The sequence below is a fragment of the Chanodichthys erythropterus genome, chromosome 6, assembly GCF_024489055.1.
Source record: "Chanodichthys erythropterus isolate Z2021 chromosome 6, ASM2448905v1, whole genome shotgun sequence".
Classification (NCBI taxonomy): Eukaryota; Metazoa; Chordata; class Actinopteri; order Cypriniformes; family Xenocyprididae; genus Chanodichthys; species Chanodichthys erythropterus.
Window position 1 is genome coordinate 30412894 of NC_090226.1, and position 19448 is coordinate 30432341.

At 36.0% G+C, this 19448-nt stretch overlaps 1 protein-coding gene across 5 annotated transcripts in view; it reads left to right on the forward strand.

Annotated features, from left to right (window-relative positions):
- The window catches only part of fhit (fragile histidine triad diadenosine triphosphatase), a 469579-nt gene extending 456002 nt beyond the window's left edge, over positions 1 to 13577 (forward strand). For 2 of the 5 annotated variants that reach the window (XM_067387472.1, XM_067387474.1), the window contains exons 7-8: positions 6950 to 7015; positions 12870 to 13516. In XM_067387472.1, the coding sequence (XP_067243573.1) occupies positions 6950 to 7015; positions 12870 to 12971 (168 nt within the window). In that variant the 3' untranslated portion in view covers positions 12972 to 13516. Of the gene's footprint in view, positions 1 to 6949; positions 7016 to 12869 lie in introns of all 5 variants that reach the window. The other 3 variants (XM_067387473.1, XM_067387476.1, XM_067387475.1) reach the window with 3 other exon arrangements.
- The last annotated feature ends 5871 nt before the right edge of the window (positions 13578 to 19448 follow it).

The window sequence follows — 19448 nt, forward strand, 5'->3', positions numbered from 1 at the left end:
AAAATATATCATAATCAAATAAAGATTTTCAAAATCAGCTTGAAAGGAGGCATATATACTGTATATATATATCGCCTCGACAGTTTTCTGCATCCCTCCACCACACTGACTCCTCACTCTCAGCTTGTTCCTATTCCCAGAAAATGGGGAAGTACTCTGGGTTTGAGCTAAATTCCAAGCTCGGAGCCTCCCCTCGGACAGCACACCAAATATGCTTATTTTATTCTTTTAGTTCTATTCGAACATTTGTAAACAACAGCCACAGGTAATCTGACATTTTTTTTAAAGATTTATTTTTGTTGTTTTTGCCTTTTTATTATGATAGGGGAGTGAGTAAGCAAAGTGGGAGACAGTAGGGTGGGATGGGATTGGGAAAGGTCCACGAGCCGGAGCTCAAACTCGGGTCACCTGAGCTGCCCACAAGGCTATCGGCGCTGACAATAGGACATGATTTTTAACGTGACCACAATGTTTTATTTTCCATCATTCAATACAAATTTCCTGTACATAAATGAACCTTCATGTTATGTCATCGCAGATTAAAATATATAAATCTTTTTTTTTTTTTTTTTTTTTGCATTTATGAAGAAAAGGCTCAGCACCCAAGGCTCTATCGTCTATTGTCTCAATGGTGTACAGTGTCCGGATTGCTGGCAACAGCCATTTTAGGATTGATTGTGATTTGGTCTTAGTGACTTACGAGTCCTCTTGACTACCCCTAACTTTTTACAAATGCTTTGTGAAATACTCTTGTAGGAAAAATGCAAGAGTCCTAAATTTAGGACTGACACACCCATTATTTTTAAGAGTTTCTTCTAAATCTGCAAGTTAGGAGTTACTTTTAGCCTTAAGATGTTTTGTGAATACATCCCCTGATTACTATTTGCACTACTCGGAAATTCTTCTGCTACGTGTTACTACATCAGAGCATGTTGAGAGACTTGAAGCGTTATTTGCGAGATTCTGCATACCAGAACAAATTGTTAGCAACGAACGATGGGCCACAATTCTCCAGTTAAGCCTGGAGAAGTTTTTGTGGTACGTACGATATTTTACATCAAGTCTGCACAATACAGAAGGTAACAGGCATAAAGAATGGGCAGTTCAGACAGCGAAGCACATCCTGAAACCTGATGATCTGTTGATAGCATTCATGTGTTTCTGAACTACCCCTTCCACTTATATGGGTGTCAGCCTAGTGGAATTGCTTATGGGAAGGAAAATCCGTACTACTCTACCCACTTACTGAAAAACAAAAGAAAAGCAAGCAGAAGGCATGGTCTAAAGGACTTACCTGTTCTTAGACTGGGGAATTCAGTCTTGTTAAAGCCGGATAATGAATCATAATGGAAAAGACATTGCTACATTGCAGAAATGTAACCTGAAGTATTTGACTAAAGGGGGAGGTGTCAGGGTATCATGTATTACCTGAGAGGTGTGTTGTATTATCCCACTAGACAGTCACTTTCTTTTAAGCTTCTTTCATAATTTAAGGAACACTTAAGAGGTACAGTAGGCAGATTATTCTAATTTATATGAGAAAATTAAACTTTATTGTTGTAGATTTTAGGAACTATTCATCTTTTTTTTATATGATATTATTCGAAAAGCTGTTTTAGCAGCACTGATTTCCAGCTATCGGAGAATTGTTCAGTTAGTTTTCAGCCTGAGATCGGTGCTAAACACAGGCATGTTCTCTCTACTTCAGGAGGTCATGACCTTTCAATGTGGTTTGACACCGAGTCACCAGAGAAGAAAATGGGGTTACATTGGGTTAATCATGTCCTATTTCTCTCATTGAAAAATATCCTTTCTCTGACCTGACATTCGAAAAGGACTTTGTCTCCCCAATAGATCCTATTTTAATACTGGACTGTTGTTTAAATGCCTGTTTTTCAATATAAATATAGGGACAGGTGAGCACAGTATTTTACGTAAAGTCACATTAATATCACTAACTGACTCAGACTTACCAGATTGTGCTTCTACACACATAAATACACACAAAGATATTCCAAAATTCCAGTCTCAGTGAATATTTATGTAAACACAGTGAGTTATGTTTTAAGTGAATGTAAACTGTTGGGAGAAAATTGGATGTGTTTGCACAGTATATTGGATCTGTGCATTAGATATTAAAGTGACAGGAGCGTAATAAATCTGCTGCTATCTGCTTTTAATGATAATCAAACAGAAGATTAAAAAAAAAAGAATGATTCACTGCTCTTGACTGAATAACTCAAAGTAACTTTAATAATAATCATTTATATTTGATGCATACAGTGAAGTTTTTTTTTTTGTTTGTTTGTTTGTTTTTTGTTTTTTTACATTTTACTTTATAAAATGTCTGTAGTAGGCTTTTTTACGGAAGAGGATTAGGGCCAAGCAATAATAAAAAAAATAAAACCATCTCGAGATTAAAGTTGTTAAATTTAGAGGAAAAAACTCGTTAAATTTCGAGATAAAATGTTGAGAATAAAGTCATTCAATTACGAGAAAAAAGTTGTTAAATTACGAGAACAAATTCCTTAAATTATGAGAAAAATGTCGTTACATTTTGAGAAAAAAGTCGAGATAAAATGTTGAATAAAGTCATTAAATTATGAGGATAAAGTAATTAAATTAGGAGAAAAAAGTCATTAAATTATGAGAAAAATGTCGTTAAATTTCAATTTAATGACTTTAACGTTCAATTTAACGTAATTTAACGACTTTTTTCTCATGATTTAATGACTTTATTCTCAACATTTTATCTCGACTTTTTTCTTGAAATTTAATGCATTTTTTCTCATAATTTAACTTTAATTTTAGATCTTTCCCATTTTGTTTGCTGAGCAGGATACTAATTATGAGATGATGTGAAATCAAAAATCAAAACGACAAGATTTCGTAAATTGATGTTTTTTGTAAGCTGTTAATGTTTAAAAAAAAAAAAAAAAAAAAAAGATATTGACTTGCAAATGCAGTATTGTTTAGTTGGACTTAGACTTGACTCAGAGTTAAAAAATTAAAATAACCAAGCAGATCTTGCCCCCCATTGACTACCATAGTAGGAAAAAAAAATAAAAATACTAAGGCGGTCAAAGGGGGGCGAGATCTGCTTGGTTACAAACATTCTTCCAAATATCTTCCTTTGTGTTCAGCAGAACAAAGAAATGTATCCAGGTTTGGAACAACTTGAGGGGGAGTAAATGATGACAGAATTTTCATTTTTGGGTGAGCTATCCCTTTAAATTCGACATGGCCCCTTTTGGACTCGGACTTGACTCGCACTCGAATCGGACTCAGATAAGGTGGACTCGAAACCAACACTGTTCCCTTCTAGTATTTCTCTGGCTTCATCAGTATTGCTGAGAAAACAGATATGCTTTGACAAGTTTTCAACCAAGGGAATTTTCCTGACAATCTGGGGAATGTAATTTCTGCTGGTAATTACAACACCAGCTGTTGAAAAGTATTTACATGTCATTAAAATAGTTTCTATCAGATGTCACACAGAAAGTGTGGCAGAAGTCTGTAGCACGTCTCCTTCTTGCTTTGCATCCCCGTGCGGCTGCACTGCACAGTCAGAGATATCAGTGTGCAGTGACCATATGAGAAAGAGCTGGTGTCCAGGGGGCTGTGAAGAGCGTCCAATGTCGCACTGTCTATGAAAAGCAGGAAGAAACATTTGTGAAGTACCTTCCTGCCATTTGCTCACTACAACTGTCTATGCTGTCAGCTCTGTTAAGAAGGGTCTGGTAAAAATAGATGGTCTATCTTGTGCTATCTTTGTTTGTCAGTTATGAATTACACACCTGCCAGCTGAACCTTTCGCTGTTGATTATAGATTGTGAGAAAATATGAACTATATATGCACTTTTCATGCCCTGCACTTTTCAGGGCTCTGAACGCTGATAATTATGACATGTCAAACATCTAACAAGTGCAGGGGTCCACAATTCATCTCAAAATGACATGGAGATTGTGAAACACTTTTATATCTTTTCAAAGAAAGATTACATCAAAGGAGAAAACAGCTTCATATCACTTTTATTCAGCCCTTGTAACATGGTACTCTTTTCAGCTGTCATTGCTTTGAAGAACTTTTTTTTTTTTTTATATTTAGTAACATTATTCGATATCCAAAAAGTTCAGCCAGCTGCGAACAAACATAATATTGAAAATGTCATTAGAATATTTCACCCCAAAGTGTAGGAAATTATATAAAATAAAGAAAATGTAGCTATTTTTGTACAACCAATATGATTAGATAGATAGATAGATAGATAGATAGATAGATAGATAGATAGATAGATAGATAGATAGATAGATAGATAGATAGATAGATAGATAGATAGATAGATAGATAGATAGATAGATAGATAGATAGATAGATAGATAGATAGATAGATAGATAGATAAATAATAATTCTTAGTTGTCATGAAAATAATGTTAATAATCTTAATAATCATTAAATTCGGCTTCATTTTCTTCATTCAAATATTATTTCTTCTTTTCTTCTTTGATGTTGGAATGAAATATGACCTGCAAATGATTTGTGACATTCACCCTATTGCATTTCTTTATTCATTTTCTTGTTAAAGTTTAATGTGTTGATAACTTCCCGACTTGCCAAAAATTCCTCAAATGTGCTCAGATAAGCACATTTCGTGTAATCAATTATTCAATTTTCATCCTCTTCCTGAACAGAGAACAAAAGATTGTCCTCTGAATTTCTTTTTGTTCTGGTGTAATTATACGATGACCTTCCGTGTCACGTTCATAAGCCGCTGAATGCGACTCAAGGTCCCGATGTCAAGAGGCAGCCAGATAGTCAAGATGTACCCCCTTTATTGCTTCGCTGTGTTAAATGTCAAGAAGCGGCCGCAAAACCCATTATGTTCCCCATTCTGCATTAATGTGTGTCTTTTAATGAGCACATAAATTCATACATTAGCATGAGCCTAAGGGAAAGCCTCAACGTGTGCCATATGCCTCCTTACACTAGGTGGCGAACTTTATGTCTTCGCAGAAAGGCCCCTTCTGCTCCTAAAGTGAAGTTGGATGCGGTAGTGGGCATTTGTCCCCCTGGCAGGAAGCTTTGTTGAGGAGTGTCGCATATGCCTTTAGGGTAAATGGGAAAGTGGTTGTTTAGACATCTATACAGCTGTTGGTGTGCAGCCATGCTGATCTAGCTAGTCCCTGCCGAGATGAAAACGCTATATTCACATGGGCTCAAGAACATGCTGGGTCTTCTGTCTGCTGAAAAGCTGAAGGATCTCACAGATTTGCCATATGGAGCCGCTTATGGAGAAAAAAAAAAAAAAAAGTATGCTGGATGTCTTAAAGAAACAGATGCATGTCTACATAGAAGACGACAACAACAAAATAAAAGACAATTTTATTTGTGGTATACTTCTTTTTTACATAATCAGATTTAGCAGCATATAATCAAATTCAAAAATTTGTTTCTAATCTAATCCTTTTCATTCTTTGAATTTGTGATCAAAAGGTCTTTGATAATTGGCTAATCATTTCTAAGATGAAAGGCATTTCTTTGCTCAAGGCGCTTATTTGCATGTTCTAGACCAGGGGTCTCCAAACTCGGTCCTGGTGGGCCACCGTCCTGCAGAGTTTAGCTCCAACTTGCCTCAACACACCTCCCCGAAAGTTTCTAGTATGCCTAATTAGACCTTTATTCCTAATGATAATATTAATTGTATCTTCATATATATATATATATATATATATATATATGAAGATACAATTAATACAATTAATATATATATATATATATATATATATATATATATATAATTTTTTTTTTTTTTTTTTTTTTTTTTTAAGAAACTTTATTTATTTCATCTCTTAATGATGGATGTTTTTAATGGGAAATACAAAAGTACCCAAAAGTAAAGCATTTGCATGCTTTATGGTTCTGTTTTGGGGAAAATAATTCTTAGTTGTCATGAAAATAATGTTAATAATCTTAATCTTTGCTCAAGGCGCTTATTTGCATGTTCTAGACCAGGGGTCTCCAAACTCGGTCCTGGTGGGCCACCGTCCTGCAGAGTTTAGCTCCAACTTGCCTCAACACACCTCCCTGAAAGTTTCTAGTATGCCTAATTAGACCTTGATTAGCTGGTTCATGTGTGTTTAATTGGGGTTGGAGCTCAAATCTGCAGGACAGTGGCCCTCCAGAACCGAGATTGGACACCCCTGTTCTAGACTTACCACAGTAATATCAATAGAGATCTTAATATGAATGGCTTTAAAGGTGAAATATAGAAAGTTAAATAAGGCAGTATGATGCCATAAATCATGTCACTTGTTGAGAGTTGTGCTATTACCATTATTATTCACCAGATTTCCATCTGGCGAATAATAATAAAGAGTGGAAAATGGTGCACAGAAGGTCAGATCTAAGGAGCAGAATGCATAGAGACTTAATGGTGGGTTCTTTTGTCTTGGGCCAGTAATAGGAATGCCCAGAAAACCCATTAAAATACATTAGCAACTGCATAGAAACACCCCACCAACCACCTACAGCACTCCAAAGTCTTCAGTGAATGTAAACATTTTTGCATTTGAGTTTGGTGCCATAAGCGGTGCCACTTTTAGGAAAAATAGTGCAATTTCTTATTCGAGCATCCCCAGGCAGTCGGTTCAACTCCAGCTCTGATTTCTAAGTATCTCCGCGGAGCCCCGCTCCAAGCTGCATGCCCGGTGAACATTCCTCTTTTGCTAGTCTGATGTAGTGGTGCATGTCATCGAACATTTGAGTGGATGCCTCCAGTGATGGCGGAGTTACAGAGCTGTGTCAGAAAGTAGAGAATCCAGACAGCGGCCCTACCACACTGCTCATGTGACAGATTAAGATGGCAATCCTGGAATGTGCTGCCTTTTCAGTGTCTGTCTCCCTGTGGAGATTGGACATGATAGAATAACTCTGTTCCGTCTTTCTAGATTTCAGCTGAGGGCTATTACGGCATATTTCAAGACTCCATGAAATGGCTCAAGGAAGCTGGAACAGTACGTATGTCGATTTGCACAGATTAGTGTAATATAAGTCATGAATATTTTTGGTGTGGGTTTCTAGGAGAGAAAGACTAAAAATTTTATTCAATTGAAATTAAATTTCTATATAGTATACTAACTATAGTTCAATTTGATTATTATGCTTTACATTAAGGTTTAATTAGTCAACATTAGTTAATACATTAGATAATTATGTGGCAAGAGGCCATGTAATAAGCGGGATAATGTACATCCAGCCGGTTGAATACATCGCAGAATAAACCCCTTCAGGGTGATGTTATGATGACTGTCGGGGTTTATTCTGTGTTAACAACCGGCTGAATGTGCATTATCTCTTACTACTACAGGGTTGTTAAATGCTCAAATCTGATTGGTTGACCAACGTTCTAAGGTGTGCAGTTATTTTCAGGGAAATGCACGGGTAAAGTAGTTCTTGGCAGGTCTTGACCGCATTGCAGTTCCGTATCACTTCGCCAAATGGTTTCAGTTATTTCAATAGGTCCTACAGCCTACAACTGCAAAATAAACAAAACCCACAGCAGCACTGACCAAGAAAATAAATCTAGTAAACAATAGCATGAAAAAGACAAATTATTGTCATGGTTTTTGCCACAAAATACAATTTATTGTGTCCTGAAAGCGCATACTCTATTGCACTCTCTTTCAAACATACACATGTACTGTGTACTATAGTACGGACACACACTCGCACAGAAACGCTTTGTCAGTGCTGCTCTGATGAATTAATCAGTAAAATAGTTTAGCAACTTAAAGGATTAGTCCACTTTCAAATACAATTTTCAATCTTCAGTCGAAAAGAAATGAAGGTTTTTGCTGAAAACATTCCAAGATTATTCTCCTTATAGTGGACTTCAATGGCCTCCAGTTGAAGGTCAAAATGACAGTTTCAGTGCAGCTTTAAAGAGCTTTAAACAATACCAGACGAGGAATAAGGATCTTTTCTAGCAAAACGATCAGTCATTTTCGAAAAAAATACAACTGCATATGCTTTATATGAACAGTTGACCGTGCACCTTGCACGTGCTTCCGCTTTCTGTATTCTTCAAAAAGCTTACGCGGTATGTCCTACGCCTTCCCAATAGTGCAATTTACCTATATTTTTAGATATTTTTATTATATCTAAAAATAAATAGCTAAACTAATTAAAAATTAAACTAAAAAAATAAACTGAATTGAATAGTTTTGTCAGGAGTATACCAGGCTCTCCCTCACCAATGCACTCATACTCAATATAAAAGCACAGGAGTTTCAGTCATTCTCTGTCTGGCCTCGTATGTGGTTCCTTGATAGTATCCATGTGGATTTACTTACCTGTTACTGACATTTCAGTTCTTGTGAAGATTACTTTCCTGTTTCCTTGTGAAAGGACTGTTGGTTTTTGGATATTTACCTGTGTTTACTAAATTGGCTTGCTAAAGGATGCTGAAGTTAAGTTCTTAACCTTCTGTATTATTACAAGTGAAGTCATTTATTTATATATTTTTTTTATATACACCTTGGTTTTGGACTCTGTAGTATTCCCTACACTGTTTAAAAAAGTGATAACGTTTCATGTTAATTCTGATTGCTCAAGCAATATTTCATGAAGTACATGAAAATATCTGTCTGAGTTTGATTCTGTATCTAACCTGTGTTGAAATAAACCCTCTGAGTCCAGATCTCTCTCTTGTGTTTGATATATATATATCTGTCTGAGTTTGATTTTTCTCTCTTTAAATGAATTCATTTATAATTAACATTTCCTTAAGGATATATATATATATATATATAATATATATATATCCTTAAGGAAATGTTAATTATAAATGAATTCATTTAAAGAGAGAGAGACACATTTTGTTCAATAAACCGCTGTTTAATAAAAAAGAGCAATTTTATGTTTAGTTTTCTCCTTCCTGCTGTACCCAACCCGTACCGAACCGTGACATCAAGCCCGAGGTACATATCTAACAGTCATGTTTGTGTACTGTTACACCCCTAATGCATAAGTGAAGTTATACTATAAGCCAGTAATGCCATTTGTGAAACAAATGTACTTCTAAACAAATCCTTACATGTGTTACATGATCTACTCTGAATTTCCTGCTCACAGCAGCTGTGCTCTTTTCCAGGAAATTCCCTCCCCTCTGTTCTCTGCTCTCGGCAAAAATGTGATACTGACGAGCATCTACTCTTGAAGTGTCGCTCTAAATCACTCACATCCGAGGAACGGTTTTCCATTTAGTTTTACAAGCTCTGAAAACAAATAGGAAACTACATTCCACCCCATCCAAAACACTTCTCCGCCCCAAAGTTCATCTTATGGACGGATTGAGATAACCTCAAGGGGAACCGTGGGGCGCTGTGATGCTGTCTGATGGAATGAAAAAAACAGCTTCTTAGCTCGCACCGTGTTTGTCTTTAAGATGGAGAACAAATGCAGACAAGCAGAGAGCTTCCAGATGATAACTAACTCTGACACACTCAGCTCCAACACAGTTTTGTATGTCTTTTCAAACAAGGCCTATGACAGCTTAACCATAAACTGTATTACAATGATGTTTTGTATCATGAAACTGTGAGGATTGTACTTTTTTTTTTTTTTTCTTCTCAATGCAGCATTTATATCAAATGGAATCTAATGCAGATGTCTTCAATGTACAATTTGAAATGTCTCGGGCATTCAAATGTTTTATCACTGGATAGATTATTGGTAAATTTCATTTTAATAGCAAGATCCGGTCGTCAATACAACATTAATGACTCAATCTAAATTCAATCTAAGGGTACGTTTACATGACAAAGTTTCTCCCTTTAAGTTTTTCAGCATTGTCAGAACAATCCCCGTTCACACAGATCCGCGAAAACAACTCAAAACACTGTATTCTGCTGCCAGGCCAGTAGTTAGCGATGTCACTTTGTAAAGAAACACTACGCACCTATAGACTGAACACGTAATACGAATGCGCATGACGTCACCATTTTCACAAATTCGTGTTTTTGTAGTTTACACAGAGATGATAACGGTTTATGACGGTAATGATAATTGCGTTTTCAGGCCTCCAAAACAATGCTGTCATGTAAAAGAATGGCCTAAATGCATAAAAGGTTTTCATTTGTAGTTGAAAACAGTATCCAAAGATCCATTTGAGGGTTATATTAGCTGTGTGAACTTTGTAAATGCGCTGTAATATAGTTGACAACTCGTGTGACAGGAAGCTCGCGTCTTAAAGGGGCGGCGTCGAGTGAAATCAGTGCATAGTTAATGGTGCCCCAAAATAGGCAGTTAAAAAAATTAATTAAAAAAATCTATGGGGTATTTTGAGCTGAAACTTCACAGACACATTCAGCAGGCACCTTAGACTTATATTACATCTTGTAAAAAAACGTTCGTGGGCACCTTTAATATTGACAATAACCATCAGTCAATAGAAAGGAAGAGGGAGTACTTATGCACAGAGAACTAAACTGGGATTAATCAGTAACATAGGTAACAAATAAGGAGGAACTAGCAACTAAGGAGATGAGATCACTGCAAAAAAAAAAAAAAAAAAAAAAAAGCTTTTCTTACTACAGAGCCCCGGACATGACATGCAGGAAAAAAAATAGTAAAAATTAAAAATAAATACTAAAATTAGTAGCCTAAATCATGCGCACAATTTATTAATACGTTCCCTCGATTTACTAATCATGCACATGATTTATAAATCAAGAGAACGAAATAGTCATGTTTCTTGCATGTCTGTCTTGTTTCCAGTCCAAATATTTTAAAATTCTTAGATCCAGATGCTTTTACTAGATAAGTAAAATGATATAAGACATTTTTTTTTCTGAAAGAAAAAAAAAAAAAAGGTTTTGCTTAAAACAAGCAAAATTATCTGCCAATGGGGTAAGAAAAATAACTAAATAAACTAAAATAAATAAATAAATAAATCAAAAAGATAAATAAATAAAAAAGAGATTTCAAAAAGAGATTTCAAACAGAAACAAGATTATTTTTCTTATACCCCATTGGCAGAAAATTTTGCTTGTTACTCAATTCATTTTGATTTTTTTTTTTTTTTTTTTTTTCAGAAAACAAGAACAAATATGCATGACAAATCATATGTCATTTTACTTATCTAATAAAAGCATGTGGATTTTGTCTAAGAAACAAGACAAAAATGCTAAATAAGAAAAGCTTTTTTTTTTAAAAAAAAAAAAAGCACTGTGATTAACTGAAGTCTGGTAATTTCTGTTACAGTAGTTAAACATTTTGCTCTTCACCTGTAGTGTCTTACCTTATTTTTTTAATTATACGCCTCTCTGGAATACATCACGGTACTTTATTTATTTCTATCATTTATTTTGCCTTACTGACCAGCTGACTGTACATTATCCCTCACATAGTATGTAATTATTTAGTCAGAATACATGCCAACATTTGAAGCCTGTTGCTATTCTTCTACAGTACCTTCCAATTTGTGCAATATTAAAAGAAAAAACTGATAGAAAGCACTCCAAAGCTCTTATGAAGAGTTCAAAGCTAAAAGGCCAGTTACCTCTTCACATCACTTGAGTGTTGTGGGCTTGAGAGGTTTTTTTTTTTTTTTTTATGAGTTGAGTTTAGGTCAGCAGTTGTGGATTACATTGAAAATTTGTTCGGTTTGTTTGGTTTATGCTCTGAAATGGTATGATCTGTAGTCGTTCGAGCCATTTGTACTTTCTTCACTGGAAAACCATTTTAAAATCAAGTATGCTTTCAGAGCCTGGCGATTCTTCAATTGGAGGCACTTTTTATTACATGAAATCTTGGAAAATGCATCTTTTCAAACTGTTCTAGATCTATTCATGGCTCAGATCAATCTTCAGAAGTATTTTGATGTACTTCTTTTTTAGACTTTTCTTTTTGTGTTGTGTGTTAATGACATTTCTCACATTTTGTAAAAGAAATAAATTATAAACACTAGACTTGCTAAAATAATAATTTAGCTAGCATTCATTTAACTTAAAAAATTAAACCACCAGTCAATGATGCATACAGGCAATAAAGTTAGCTCAGAACATGATGCAAAACACTTCTCATTTCCATTATAACTATTGCATATTCTATATTTATTTATTTATTTTTAATACAAAGCATTTGATATAGATGCTTTGTTAGCTAATAAGTTCATACAACATATTTTAAAATATAAACTTTTTTAACACAGTTAAAATGCTTGACATGGTGGTAATTGTTACATTTTTCCTGTTTGTTTGGACCTTTATGTTAGTTTCATGTTTCCTGTGTCTAGTTTTGTAGTCCCTTTGTAGTCCTTTCATTGGTTCCCCTTGATCGTATTCACAGGTGTGTCTTGTTAGCTTGTCATATAACCCTTGTGTTTCCCATGCTGTTTGTCAGGTTGTGTCTTTCTATAGCTGTTATATTGGTGCACTCTGTTTTATTTATTTATATATGCAGCTTTTGAGTTATTTGTATTATCTTATTACTTTAATAAACCCTCTCTCATCTCTGAGTCGAGCTCAGTAATGACTGTAATAATGTTACAGTGATTCTTTGTTAAAAAAAAAACATGCTTTTTTTTTCTGTAAAGCTGCTTTGACTACACAAATAAATGTGAATTGAATTTTATATAATAAAAAACAAGGCTAAAGTTATTTCAGTTGTGATTTTAATATGTTAAACAGTTAGGGTTGCATTGCAGAATGTTAAATACCTGAGGTCAGAGGTTCAGCAGAAATGTTAACTTGAATGTTTGAGGAATACGAATCCAGTGCTGCCTGGCAAGTACTTTAATAACTATGGGCCATTGACATTTGGGGTTCTCATAGGAAAGTGCTAATGATCAGTTTTTTTTTATTTCAGCTCCAGAAACATGACCGGGAAAGTGAGGATGTCCCTTCCAAATGGAGATCGGAAGAGGAGATGGCCAGAGAGGCGACAGAATTAAGCAGCCTGTTCAACTAGCTTTTTTAGGTAATGATGTGTTATCAAGTAGAGGTCGACCGATATTGGATTTTGCAATCACTATTACCCAAGTTGGGGGGAAAAGACAATGTCTTGTTTTCCAAAAGTCCATGAAATCACAAGCGCAGTTTGTTGTGCAACCAAAAATCTCAATAATAATGACAAAAGATTCAGTGCATAATGCCGGACTTTTGACGGTAAACAAGCCCTCAGTACAAAAGGGGCAGACTTATTCTTTTTATATTCACCAGATGGATTAAAAATTATTCACAAGATGAATTTGGATATGCAGTGTATATTGTGGTCTGATGTGGCATGCTTCCATATACCCATCTTTTCCTTGGCATGTGTTCACTTCAATGTAGGACACTTGATCGTCTAACCAAAATAGCATTATGTATTAAATGATGAGTGATGACTCATTTAGATATCTCATTAAATATCTTTCATCACTTTTTTTATTATTATTATTATTATTTTTCCGGCCAGAGGTGGAAGACAAGCAGATGGAGGATATCAACAAGAAGATATTTGTTCTTATCTATCTTTATGACCATTTATTCAAATAAATGTTTTAGTTCATTTCTGTATTGTGTATTTTTTTTTTTTTTTTTTTTGAACATATGCCTGAAAGCAGTTTAGGTTAAAGTGTTGACTTAGCTTTTACAAATGTCTGCAAAAATAATAAACATACTGTTATGACATTACTTAAGAAAAAGGAAATACACAATATTGCAAGTAAATCTTTACTGAACATCAAGTCCATTCATTATCAGTCATTATCAGCATCTTTCTGTAAAAGGGCTGAAATAAGATTTTACACAAAGGTCAAGCATCAATATAGGATAATTATACTGTATGTCATTCTATTAAGTCAATTTAAACCAGTTTAGTGCTTGTAAGGATGATTTTTTATTTTTATTTTTTTCAAAAGATTTGAACTGCACTACTTGCATGAGTTCCGTTCTTGTAGATGCCTGTACAGCTAAATGAACAATAGAGGTTAGACATACTTTTAAGGTGCCTAAATTGCAGAAACTTGTTTTAAACGCAAATTTTGAAAAATGACACGGCAAGCTGGAGTATCCTTAATAGAGTATCTAGAATAATCAAATAAAATAAACGGAGATGTTGCGTTTGCAACAAATAAGCCTTTATTGTCAGAGTGTGGCGTTAGTTACCTTTCCTGCAGTCCCAGAGCTGGAAACTATTATGAGTTTTATCATTTTATCAATGTGGAAATAAAATAGTCTTGACTGGCCCCTTACTCATCTGGAAAAAGGAAATACAATTCTGACAGGGTAATGTGTACCAGCCCATAGCCCTTTCAGAGTAATCAAGTTGTAAAAAGGCCCATGAATTTTAAACAATATCATTATCCACAAGGGATTCCTTTAAGAAATGTGTATAACAGTTTGAATAGAGAAGGAATCTATCACAACTTGCAAAACAGAGATAAAAAAAAAAAAGTCCTGCTGAAAATGCAGGTTAAGCTGGTCATTATTGGTTTCATTTGGTCTCTCAGTCTGCACAAGTTAATATTTAGCGGGTTGGTCAACTAATCTCCCAGCCTGACCAGTTGACAAGTGCCTAAAAACCCTTACCCAACTGACCAGATAAAACTGGTTTTACAATGGCTTCCGAAACATGCCCAAATATGTCTATAATTGAGCAGAAAACAAAGTTTCAGCAAACTTTAAAGGTGTGTAAAAGACTGGGATTAAGCTATCTAACCTAGCTCATAAATGGTTAATATTAATCTTATAACATTATGTCCTTATAGGATTATACTAATAGCCATTAAAAAGTGTAGCATGGACTTCATATCAAAATTCCAGTCTAGATTGACTTTCAATAGGGTTATTATTAACTAATTTGTCTATTAATAGAGTAAGCAGATCTTAAAGTCCATGTGTCATCCAACTGTTTATGTCAGAATGGTATGACATTGTGAATCACGCAGAACCTGATTTCACCAAGTACAACATGTCCCTCAAATCTGATGGTTGATGGGGATGTTGATCCAGGAACAAGTTTACAGTTTGTCATTTGTGGCTTACATCCAGGGTTAAGTGCTTCTACAACTTCTACATTTCCCTCTGAATTTAGGGATAAGTTATGAGTAGAGTTAGGTTTAGGGGTAGGGTTAGGTCAAATTTTTTGAACAGTAATGTTGTTCCAGGATCAACAGTATATGCTGACCCAAGAACGCATCTAACTCCGCAAAATCAGAACGTGTGTGAATCATAGTTTGTACCTCTTTAGAGTTTATGGATGCTGTATCATTATACAATATAAGGACATTCTGATCATTTTCCAATATAATTTGTTATGATGCTATTCGTAGGCTGTGAAAATATAGTGTATTTTTTTTTTTCCAGTTGTGGTTCAGGTTAAAATTCAGTTGCTTTAATGTCATTGATAATCAAAGGATGAAAGCATGTTACAGGAAGCATTTCAGCTCAGGTCCTCGGACATGAAAGAGCCTTATCACTTCTCTACAAGAGACTGCTCCTTGATCCTTTTTACAAGGTTTTGCAGGCCTTTACCCACAGTCCCAAACAGAATGAGATATTTATCAAACAACATTTCCTTCACCAATTTCCTCCAAAATCTATCATTTTTGAATCCCCTTCCCATCATTTCAATTCTCCAGCCTCTGAAAGTGTGAAAGAGAGACCGGGTTTGACATGGACAGAGGTTGGGTTTGAAGAAAATATGAGGTATGGAGCAGAAGGCTTTTTTAGAGCTGTCATCTAGTGCTTAGCACACCTCGCTAACCGCTAAGCTTGTGTGGTTCGATTTCAGTCTGTGTCAGTCTATGATTTCAAATCAATTTTCTTCTATACTTACATTAAAGTGGTAAAAGATTCCAAATTAAACCAAAAAAGTAGGGCATTTACAGAGGATGTTAGCAATACTAATGCTAATTCTACTGAGTTAGCTGCAAAGCTGTTGGAAAATCCATATCATACCAGCCAAAGGTAGTCTGTGGTCAGCCAAATGTGTTTCGCAACATGGTTATCAAAGTGAACCAGCTATGCCTAAAATAGCTAAGATTGTCTAAGATCTGGTCTTATTTGGTTTAAACTTGTCTAGCTGGTCTTCTGGGCTAGCTAAGTTACTTTTCAACTGGTCAGAAAGGTGGTCTAAACTGACCAGCTGACAAGTGCCCCAAACTCCTCTAAAATCATTCAATTAGACCCACTTGACCAGCTAAGACTAGCAAAACTTCTTCTTCTTCTTCTTCTTCTTCGTCTTCTTCTTCCTCTTCTTCTTCTTCTTCTTCTTCTTCTTCTTCTTCTTCTTCTTCTTCTTCTTCTTCTTCTTCTTCTTCTTCTTCTTCATATTTTTCTTCTTCTTCAGTAGGGGCCTTTAATCCTAACCTACATTTGTGTAATATGTATTAAAGAAAAAAAAAAAAAAACTCTGTTCATTGAGGTGTTTTATGCAATTTGATCTAATTAGCTGTAAGCAATCGCAACAATCTAGCTTAGTTTAGCTGAGCCTTTTTGTTATTTGAGACCAAGCTAAAATGTTTTTTTTTTTTTTAAATTAGGTGTTTATTTTACATGTTAAATATATTGAGTCACAAGACCTAAACAAGTGCACAACATTAAAAGACACATTTTATTGCACAATTAATGAAGCAAAAGCCTGATTTTATTCAACACACACAATGCAATCATGAAATAACCAAGTCCGCTGTTACATTTTACTGCATTAGACCTTTAATGAAAAAAAGGCCAAGGATATGGCCTCTTTTTGAAATGGAAGGGGGTTAAATTTTGCATCGGTGTCACCTGTGATATATCAGCATCACCTAAGATTCATTTGTGCAATGCTGCATTGGGATAATAAAGCTCATTTTGTGTGTGGTGCAGGAATATATTACCATCATCATTTGCTGCTAATGGACTCTCAGCAGAGCCACTCGCTGGTTTAGGTAAATGGATGGTGTGTGTCGTTATTTGTGCTTTGGGAGGAGTGGAGAGGATCAGGGGGTGATGTTCCCTCCTCTGCGCCCCCTGTTTTAATCATTAGCGTTGTCATTTTGCAGATGGGAATGTAATGGGTTGAAGGTGGAGGGGTGTAGGAACACATACCCATTAATGCCCTTTTTGAACAAGTGGTCGTCTTAGCAAGCTAGTTAAAGTGCTTCATACCATCAGTGCGATAATAAAGAAGGTCTTAGGGCAGATATATGCTATCATTTTACAATGGGAAAATTGTCTCGAAAGCGCATGTTCTTAGATCCTTAGTTTTCTTTTGGTCTTCATTTAATTACTTCTTTTTTTCTTTGTCAGACATAAGAAGGGACACTTAGAATGTCTCTTTCATATAGAGGTCATTTAAGGATGCTGTACTTGACTTTGGTGCTATCATGTATGTAATGATTAACAAGTATGCTTTAGTATTATTGCCTGTGGTTTAGTGTGTTGTAAGGGAGAGGGTGTGTTCACACATTTTGATTTGCACATTCTGACTAGCACGTACATTACCAGATTGTAGTTTGTCTTTCTTTCTTTTTTTTCTTTTCTTTTTTTAAAATAAACTACTTTCATTCTACAAGGCCATATTAAATGAAATTGAATTTTTTTATGTTTTATTTTTTTATTTTACTTTTTATTAATTTCATCAGAGAATGCAAAAAAATGTATCATGGTATCTGCAACAATATTAAGCAGAACAATTGTTTATTGATAATTGAACACTGATAAGAAAATTACTTCTAAGTTACTTGAGTACAAACAACTTTTGTATGCATTTGCATCATTATGATGATGATGTTAGTTCTAGCATTATGCTATATGTGTTGTGTACATATATCTGATTAATCATATGTGTGCATTTGGGTAAGTTAATTAAACCACACACCTAGCTCTTCAGTTTATTGTGTTCCTTTACATTTAAGTGTCTGCACCTGCAACTCAAACAGGTTAATCTCAAACAATACAATGTGTGAAATAAGAACTGTATCATTCTTAGTGCATATTTAATGTTGTATACTGTATAGATATACTGTATATCAAGCTTGAAAAGTGAAAAGTGTAGCATCTCAATCACCCCCAGGTGGCTGGAAGCATTACAGGTCATAAACCCCGCCCTCTCCATGAAATGAAATAGGACGTGAGACAAACTAAACAATCAAATATTACATATTTTTTTTTACCAAAGACAAGAGTTTTTTTTACAAAAAGAGTTTTTGTTATTTAACCAGTTTTTATCACGCTGATGTTAGTTAAAGTGTTCATTCTTTAAATAAGTTTTAATTAGTTATTTGTTGCTATAAAAACTGGGTGTGATGTCATGATTGACAGCTGAGATTGACAGCTTCTCTGAATAAAGTAGTCACTGCGGCGCCAACAGACTTTTTTTTTTTTTTTTTTTGGATCTTCGTGTGGAGATTGGAGCTTTAACTTTAATTTCTACGTTCCCAAACCAGTTAATTTCACACCAAAAGAATTAGTTGTTTTGAGTGTGGGCAGGACCTTGATATCGCGGCTCCACTTCGTGTTCACTACTCACTACTAGGTGCGTTGTTTTGTTTGTTTGTTTGTTTGTTTTTTTACAGATCTATGATCTGTTAGCAGCAGATACATTTTATATCCTGTAAGTTGCGAGGTGGGGCATCCATGGATCGGACTTGTTTGTTCAGCACATCCCACAGATGATCGATTGTAATTTGGAGGCCAAGTCAACACCTCAAACTCATTGTTGTGCTCCTCAAACCATTCCTGAACCATTTTTGTTTTGTGGCAGGACGCATTATCCTGCTGAAAGAGGACACAGCCACCAGGAAATACCGTTTCCATGAAAGGGTGTACATGGTCTGCAACAATGCTTAGGTAGTTGTGACGAGCAGGGCGGGCGAGATCCGTGAGGGAACGGCGCGAGGCCGATGACGCGAGTGATAATGAGCGTCACCTGCGAGGCGTGCCGGCCTCGAGTCTCTCACGGAGGAGCTCCGGAGGCATAAAAGGAGGAGTGACATCAGTGAAGGATGAGAGAGGACCAGGCCTGGACTTTATTTTATGTTTATTATGTTTGTGTGGCTGGCAGACGTCCGCGAGGGTCTGCCGGCATTACTTTCGTTTTGTTCTTTGTTTATTTTTAATTAAAGTTTTGTTGAACGTTCGCCGGTTCCCGCCTCCTTCTTCCCACAACTACTAACCGTGTTACATTGGTGCCGAAACCCGGGAGGAAGGAGGGACATGCTGTCGGAGAGCCCTCGCTGCTGAGGGGGATTGCGGTGCTGCGGAGTTCGGGCAGCGCGGGAGTGGGAAGACCGCGAGAGGCTGCCCGAGGCGGTGGTGCTGGAGCCTAGTGAAAGGTGGGACAGAGAGCTTGAGGCCGTGCCCCTGGGACGAGGTGGGGTTGCTGCCATCCAAGAGGGAGCGGAGGAGTCGCCGCCGTTCGCCGTGGGCCGGAGCCTGCTGCCGTCCGCCATAAAGGGGAGGAGCAGGGAACGGGGGA